The sequence below is a fragment of the Dipteris shenzhenensis genome, chromosome 7, assembly GCF_047967505.1.
Source record: "Dipteris shenzhenensis isolate YYH24624 ecotype China chromosome 7, Dip_SZ_1.0, whole genome shotgun sequence".
Taxonomy (NCBI): Eukaryota; Viridiplantae; Streptophyta; class Polypodiopsida; order Gleicheniales; family Dipteridaceae; genus Dipteris; species Dipteris shenzhenensis.
Window position 1 is genome coordinate 34,949,850 of NC_141602.1, and position 8,459 is coordinate 34,958,308.

At 43.9% G+C, this 8,459-nt stretch overlaps 1 protein-coding gene across 1 annotated transcript; it reads left to right on the plus strand.

Annotated features, from left to right (window-relative positions):
• The first annotated feature begins 1,602 nt into the window (after nucleotides 1-1,602).
• On the plus strand, nucleotides 1,603-7,882 carry HOT5 (GroES-like zinc-binding dehydrogenase family protein). Its single transcript, XM_087376770.1, has 10 exons — nucleotides 1,603-1,742; nucleotides 1,861-1,997; nucleotides 2,148-2,194; nucleotides 2,283-2,608; nucleotides 3,068-3,150; nucleotides 3,434-3,509; nucleotides 3,655-3,716; nucleotides 7,002-7,097; nucleotides 7,201-7,362; nucleotides 7,500-7,882. The coding sequence occupies exons 1-10, from the start codon at nucleotides 1,703-1,705 to the stop codon at nucleotides 7,611-7,613; spliced, it is 1,143 nt and encodes a 380-aa protein (XP_087232896.1). The 5' UTR covers nucleotides 1,603-1,702; the 3' UTR covers nucleotides 7,614-7,882.
• The last annotated feature ends 577 nt before the right edge of the window (nucleotides 7,883-8,459 follow it).

An 8,459-nucleotide genomic window follows, 5' to 3' on the forward strand; every position in this document is an offset into this window, starting at 1 on the left:
TAGCCAAAGAGTGTGTGTTGGTGTGTTGTATCAGGAGTTCTAGTAGTTGGTTCATGCATGAGTGCCACGTGTCACCTTGGGAGTTATACCATATGCACTTGGTACTAGAGTGTGTGTGCCTAGTCTATAAAGGCTTGTACTTTACTTGTCAGATCTTATTGGATGAATGAATGAAAGTCTTTTGATTATGTCTTCATTTTGAGTATCATTTCCTCTCACCCTAGCTTCTCTCTCTCTCTTACACACACACACACACACACACACACACACACACACACACACACACACACACACACACACTCTCTCTCTCTCTCTCTCTCTCTCTCACACACACACACACACACACACACACACACACACACACACACACAGAGTGTTTCCTTCATTGAAGGCACAATGGTAGGTTAAAAGTTGTGATGTTACACTATCACAAAGGTGGGTAGTTTGTCCCTCAACCATCTAAGGTGCCATGTATTCAAGTGAGATCCCCATGTTGCTTCTAAAGAGGGCATCGTGTGCATAGGAGGTTCAGAACATGATGGGTCATGAGGTCACACATGAATAGAGATGTCCAATGATTATCATGGTGTGACCCTTAACAGAGACAGATGTAACTAGGTGTGAGATTTGATGTGAGAAAATTTTGACCTCCCAAATGATTTGCGAAAGCAACTTTATTGGATTGACAAAAATGCCCAAATTCTGTAACGATCGGGTTTGATTTGAGGTGAAGTGGTTGCTTGGGGTCATTGTATAATTCTCGGTGGCATCCTACAGAGATGGGTGTCACATCGAAGAAATGATGCTGAGCATGAGATTTATTGTAGATAATGTGGGAGTTATTGTTCACAGAAAACATTTCATAACAAATAAAAACCCTCAGATTCCAAAATTTAAAAGGTTTTATTCAAGTTTATCACTAAAATGCCTTGAAATTTGCAAGTATTTAAAATCTTCTATTTTCAAATTTTAATATTTAAAAATTGCCATCTGACATTAAGGGTGTTTACACACCGTCAAAGGGTACCCAAAAAGAGTCCTTAGCAGTCTAGAATGGCGGCACTGCATTACACACTAGCTCCCCATGGGTGCAAGAGCTTCTCGGTGATGGTTTTGTGATCTGAAAAAGTATGTGGGACCTCGAAAACTCTGATGATTGGCAAATTTGAAGGGTGCCCATTGTTGGGTAGTCGCGAGCTTGGAGAGGACAGGATGTGAAATCCAAGTAGGACTAGAAGGTCTGGCCATGGGTGGTGTGTGTGTATCGAGGTGCCCACCCCTTGTCAGAAAACTCAACTCCGATTGGTTCAATTGGCCGACCAAAGATGACTGCGCGAGCATTCACGTCCCATGATTGGGCTAGCTACCTGCTTTTCGGTTAGTTTTTTTTTGGGGGGGGGCGTTGTACTAAGATCGAAAGTGCCAACAATGTGCACATAAGGGGTGACCAAGATAGAATCCTGTAGGGCGTGAACGGAGGATGGTGGGCAGAGAGAGATACACAGGCACACCTAGTAGCCATGATTGGGCTAGCTAGCTAAAGGTTTGCCTAAATGATAGGGATTAAGAATAAGAAGATGGAGTTGTCAAATGACAAAGACACAAGCCATGGAAGGTGAGTTGTCATGTCATCTCTTTTTAGCTGCTCAAAGTTCTTATCATCACCTTCATCAAAGCTCCACTGCTCCTGCTCTCCATTTCCATGGCTTCTTCGACTCAGGGCCAAATCATCATTTGCAAAGGTGAGTTCCTCTCCCTGCTCGCATTCCTGCAATCCCATCGCTCCCACGCTTAGTTTACAGCTCCCTTGCTTGCCTTTTCTCACCATCTCTTCCTTGGTTTCCATACTTTTTTCCCCAGCTGCTGTCGCTTGGGACGCCAAACAGCCTTTGTCCATTGAAGATGTAGAGGTTGCACCTCCTCAGGCCGGGGAAGTCCGCATCAAGATCATCAGCACAGCCCTTTGTCATACCGATGCTTATACTTTGGATGGACTGGTTTGCCATCTCTCCTCATGGCTTCTCGAGTCCTGCTTTGCACTGTCTCTCTTTACAGTCAATATCGATTGCAATGCAGACTTTTCACTGCTTACACTCTCAAAATCGCACGGTTGTGCGGAATCTCAGAGCTCTGACTTAATTGTGCAGGATCCAGAAGGCAAGTTTCCATGTATTCTCGGCCATGAAGCGGCGGGGTAAGTGAAGGGAGCTTTTTGTTTCTTCGTTCATTATATAGTACTGTGGATTACTGCATGTTCTTCATTGCATGCCCTTTTTTTGCAGGATTGTGGAAAGCGTGGGTGCAGGCGTCACAGATGTTCAACCGGGTGACCACGTAATCCCATGCTATCAGGCAGAGTGTGGAGAATGCAAGTTTTGCAAGTCAGGGAAGACCAATCTTTGTGGGAAAATCAGGTCTGCTACGGGGATTGGTCTAATGCTCCACGACCTCAAGACTCGATTTTCAATCAAGGGCACTCCGATATATCACTTCATGGGGACATCAACATTTAGTCAATATACCGTTGTGCATGATGTCAGTGTTGCAAAAGTGGCTCCCCAAGCTCCTTTGGAGAAAATATGCCTCCTTGGTTGTGGTATACCTACAGGTCAGTGAGATGCTAATTTATGTCCTTGGATTCTGTTCTCTTGCTGATTTGGACTTGCGAAGGATACTGCTATGCTTTGTTCCTTTTTTTTTTTTCGCAAGTGTTGGAGAAAGAACAAAGAATTACAGGATTGCTTATGTCTTGCAATGCAAGTCAATGAATGAGTTTGACCCTGGATCAGTGACATAACTTTTGAGGCTTGTTGCTTGAATAGTTTGTCATGTTATTCTACTTTTTGTGTTTGGATCAGTGACATAACTTTTGAGGCTTGTTGCTTGAATAGTTTGTCATGTTATTCTACTTTTTGTGTTTTTGTCTGTCACTTTCCTTCACCCTCTCATTTGTAGGAAACAAGAGATTAGCCAAAGAGGGTCTTCCCTACCTGTTGTAGATTTTGGTTTTAGTTCAGAGATTATGATGCTTGTTTTATTGAATGATGTGACTTGTACTGTAATGCAGGCTTGGGTGCAGTCTGGAATACTGCCAAAGTGGAGCCTAACTCGATTGTTGCGATTTTTGGTCTTGGAACTGTTGGACTTGCTGTAAGTGTAGCTTTTCTTCTCTGTCCCAGACAAGAATTTGGTGAGAGGGCTGGTCAATATTGTCCAAGGCAAAAAATGGACACAACGTGATTGCTTTTGTTTGGCTAAGGTGTTTGTTTTCCATCTTCTTCTGTCGTTTCAAATGAACAGAAATCTTTTTCTTGTGGTGCTTGAGTGATCCCCTCAGAGCAATCAAGCATTGCAATGAAGTTTGCTAACTGTCATCACCTAATATAAGCATTGTACTGTCTTGGGAACGCTCAAACTTCACTAATCTATGCAGGTTGCTGAAGGTGCAAAAGCTGCTGGGGCTTCTCGAATTATTGGCATTGATCTCGATCCAAAGAAAGAAAGCCTTGGTACATTTTACCTCTGCATTTGTCATCTACGAAGCTTTCATTCTCTTTCCTCACCAAATGCTGCCTCATGTGGAGGTTAAAAGAGACACTTTGCATATGAGATTGTGTTACTCTGTTGTTTTGGGAATGTGCTACAATCTTGCAGGAAAAGAGTTTGGAGTGACTGAGTTTGTCAATCCTAAGGACTATGAGAAGCCCATTCAAGAGGTGATTTTTTTGCTCTTGTTCTTGTGGTTTTAATTCTAGTATCCACATCCACGTTTGGTTTTTTCTCATGGTGCCTTGTACTTCTTTGAATCTATTGGTGTATGAAGTCTCTTAATGTTTTCAGAGACCATGTTGCCTACATCGCTCATCCTCTGCTCCTAATTCCTCACAGATGAACTCAAATTATTATACTTTGTTCCATGCATTGGTACATAACTAAAGAAGTAGCCTGTGGAGGCTTAAAAATCTTCCAATTTCTGACAGATGAACGTAATCATTATCATAATTCAATGAAATTGAATTAAACAACTGCTCAAATCTAGCAGGCAGGGTCATGTGTATGCAATTGTATCCAGATGTAAATTTCAGGAGCATGTTATGAGAAGAAAGTAATCCATGAAGCAGTTGAAAGGCCTAAATGTTGATCAAGCCCCATCAGCAAGGCCTTTATGAATGATGGTTTTATGCGTTGATGAAAGAGAGACATCTGTAAAGCAGTGATAGAAAGATGAGAGGCCTCAGTGCTGGTCAGAGCCATAGTTACCAGGGAACAGGAACGCTTTGGGAATGTCGGAGGCATAGTTGCCAGGGAACGCCGTTCCATAGCTATGGAACGTTGGAATGGCGTCCTCTTCACTCAGCTTGAAGAGAATGTCTGTGGAACGTCAGGCCTCTGGAACGGCTATGGAATGTTCCATATCCCTTGTGGAACGTCTAGGGAACGTTTCCTAAGTTGTTCCCTTCATGCAGGTAAAGATTTGGGGCAGATTATCTAATCCTAATCTAATCGGCGCGATTCGCTGCTGTGTGTGTTCCCCGCTTGCAGTCGACCTCCATGCTTTGCGTGTTCGCCGCTTGCAAGCTTACTTCGACCTGCAAGGCTGCATGCAATGATGCAACACGTAGCCTATGCATAGCAGCTTGCTAATGCTATAGCCTATCAAGCTACGCTAGCCTACGCTACCATCGCGCAGCCTACGCTACAGCCTATGCTACAGCTAGCCTACGCACAGCTAGCTTACACATAGCTAGCCTACTGCATGCAAGCGTTCCAACACACACAGGCGACGGCACAAGATAGACTGGCTACTGCTATGCTACAGCCTACGCTACTGCTATGCTACAGCTAGCCTACGCACAGCTAGCCCACGCATAGCTAGCCTAGTGCATGCAAGTGTTCCAACACACATGCAAGAGGAGTTCTAGCTTGTCGCTAGAGGTTGGGCCTTGGCAGCACTAGCTTCTACGAACTGTTGGCAATAGAAACGCCCCACTGCATCATCTACCTCTGCCTTCCTGCCAAGGTGCCAAGTGGCAGCTAAGGAAGCTTGTTTCTTGCCCTTTCCAAGACTGGAAGTGGCAACTGAAATAGAAGGCATTGCTGAGACTGGAATACTTGTAGACACTGCACTTCCAACAGGCATAAAAGCTCGAGCACCATGCTTAGATGCATTTGCCAATGCTTTTAAGCGTAAAAGAACATATTCTGGCACTGAAGGACATATGCTAATGCCTTTATTCTGCTCTCCTAACAAGTGAGCTTTCACTCTCACTGAACTGCCAGTCTTTGGCTGGCCACAATAGCGGCATGTCCATTTTCGTGAACCTCCTGCAAGCACCTCCTCGGGATTTAGAAGGTCCACTTCCTTCCACCAAGGGGATTGGGCATCAGGGCGTGGAGGAGCCATGAGAATTCAAACTAGTGCACAACAGTCTGCTGTCAGGGACTGTGTGGTCCATATAGTCTTAGTGGAAAAACCCCGTGATCTTGTTTTGAGAAGAATCGGACTGCGTGTCTGAGGCCTGTCTCTGCGCCATGAGTATGTGCTCTCTGCGCTGGAGCGCCTCATGAATGAAGGCAGCAAGACACCCCTGGTCTGGGTATGATAGAAGTCTGGAGAGGGGTCCAAAACCGTCCCTGAAGAGACAACGATATCGACCACGGATCTCATAATACACTGGGCATCTGAATGCGAGGTGCTCCTCTGACTCAACCTCCTGTGGATCACATAGCGTGCATATGTGATGCTCCCTGGGTATCTCCTCAGCTCAGCCGCTCTTGATACGGAGTCGATGTGATGATACTTGAAATTGCCCGATGGAGATCCTTAACGAGTGCGGTAAGTGAAACCCTCCTCAGAGATGTGTAGGCAGTGGTCTCTATAGAAGTTAAGCTTCACTGGAAGCTCCCTCGGCTCCAACCAGGTCCTGAACGTGTGTAGCTGTAAAGAGGTCCTTTCGAATGACCTGAGTGTCTAGCTGTACTGAAAAGGAGGCAACCTGTACATATAGCAGTGAAAAACCCTAAACAGTGGAATAGAACAAGTTCCAGAAGATACTCTACAATGAGGAAAGACTTGGCCATTTATAGGTCTGGCAGTGGCCGACCCAGGGGCTGCTGCATGGCCGACCCCAGGGTCACTCAACCTGACCAGGGTGAAGCCCCAAAATGGGCTGGCCCTCCTGCCCTACAAACTAGACAATAGTGCCCGCATAAACAGAGTCAAGCCTATGCTGAATAGGGCGTGTACACCCTCATAGAAGCCCTCACTCACTATGAGATGCATACACTCACCTCATATCGCTGACACAGCTGCCACCTAGACTGACCACTAGACATCTTTTATGTTCTTTGCTGCGTTTAGATCACGTGGGTTACCTACCACCTTAATGACAATGTTGTCCCTAAAAGTTTTAGTCCTTCCACCTCAAGTATGAGGACCCTGGATCTCTAATTTCTCTGTCTATGGTTTGCCATCATGATAAATAGTGCATCCAAAGGTCAGTACGCATATGAGTACATTGTATGAGCAGGCATGAAATGCAGGTGTTTTGAATGCTTAGATCATCAGGGTAATATTTATTAACCTTCACAATTGATGACATTGTTTTTCTTCCTAAAGTCCGCATGATACATGATACAAACGCCCTTGTCCCAACTTTTACTTGGTACATAAGCTCGATGTAGTTTTTTTTGTGTGTTTTCTCCGGCCCTTGAATTTCGCAATAGTCAAAGTAGCCAATAATCTCAACTTTTTGAACCATAATTAATGGTCCAAGTGTGAGGTGGTTTTTATAAACTATGTTACTTGAAGGGTAGGAAAGCCGAGACTTCATGCTTATGGTGGTGAAAATATAATATTGATTGTGACATTGGTCAAAGCAGCATGTTTGAGTCTACATTTTGTAGCGTTGCTCGGTACCAAAAAGTTCTCATCTATGCATTTCTGCTGATTGTGTTCATTGCTTCCTCAACAGTATTTAAACCAATTCACAATGCTGCAGGTCATTGTCAGCCTGACAGATGGAGGAGTTGACTACAGCTTTGAGTGCATAGGCAATGTCAAACTTATGCGTGCTGCCTTGGAATGTTGTCACAAGGTGATTGTGTTGTATATGGATCAATTCTAAAGCACTTCATCTTGAATGGAGCTGAGGGTTATGCTCAAGCTTCTGCTTTTGTGCTTTATTCGCTGGCGGGCAGGGATGGGGAACTTCTGTCATAATTGGGGTTGCAGCTTCAGGTCAGGAGATTTCCACTCGCCCCTTTCAGCTCGTTACTGGGCGAGTTTGGAAAGGGACAGCATTTGGTGGCTTCAAAAGCCGTTCACAAGTACCTCAACTTGTTGACAAATATCTCAAGAAGGTAACGGTGCCATTTGTAGGATTTTGGTGCCTTTGATTCACTTTTGCATGTCTGTGTGAGTTCTGGAATATAAATTATAGAAAATAGGGCGGTGCAATGCAGTCTTCTTGATCGGTTCTGCCTTTGCTTTCATACAGGAAATCAAAGTGGATGAGTATATCACTCACAACATGTCACTTTCTGAAATCAATGAAGCGTTTGAACTTCTTCATGGCGGCAAGTGCCTGCGATGTGTAATTCATATGTGGTAGGACTATATTTTCGTTAGCAATGTTGCTAGCAGTAAACAGAATCTTTGGGCAACTGGAACATTTGTTTTATAATGCTGCAAAATCTTTTGTTAACCATGGAGCTGTTACTCTCCTCAGCAACATTACTAGCTGTAAGGAGAATCTTTTGTTGACGGAAACACATGTTTCATAGTGTTCCAGTATTGCTACCATGCTACATGACTAATGTAAGGGTGTTCATAAATCACTTTTTAATATAGATGAGGACCATAAGAGCATGATCGAAAGTTTGTGATTGTTCCCTTCTTTTAAAAGAGCTGTTCCTTCATTTTTCCCCATAATTTGGACCTAAACTGTTTTGCCAGGTGGTGTTACTAATCTTATGCTTTGGCATGTCTACACTTTTGGCATGGCTTCTACTGTTTCATTCAGACAACTGAACTGAACTCCTTTGTGCATAATTTTGGTGGTTAATCGTTAGGTTGACCCTCCATATACAGTTGCAACAATTGCAACGGATCTTTTTTCCTCCCAAAGTATTGTGATGGATCTTCAAGAAAGTCTTTAACTATGTTCTCTAACTAGAGAGAGCTGGTCTCAACTTTGGAAAGGCATTGAACCCTATTATGGTGATATTGGCATGATACCTGGACATCAGCATTAATATGTACGGGTCGTATGTAATTCATTCAAATCTTTCACTGCTGAACTCCCTTCTCAAATAGCCTTTTAGTCCCTTGATCACAAAACTGATCACTTTCCTCCTGACATTGCCCTATCCATCCATGTCCCTTCCGTGGCGTCCAATGTTTTTCCTCTCGTTCTTTTTCCCTCCTTTTGCAGGTTTGTTTCAAGACCTTGTAACAG

Coding starts and splice junctions, on each gene's coding strand:
- HOT5 (XM_087376770.1), top strand. CDS start 1,703: ATGGCTTCTTCGACTCAGGGCCAAATCATCATTTGCAAAG. Junction 1,998..2,147: donor CTTATACTTTGGATGGACTG/GTTTGCCATCTC, acceptor TTAATTGTGCAG/GATCCAGAAGGCAAGTTTCC. Junction 7,363..7,499: donor TTGACAAATATCTCAAGAAG/GTAACGGTGCCA, acceptor GCTTTCATACAG/GAAATCAAAGTGGATGAGTA.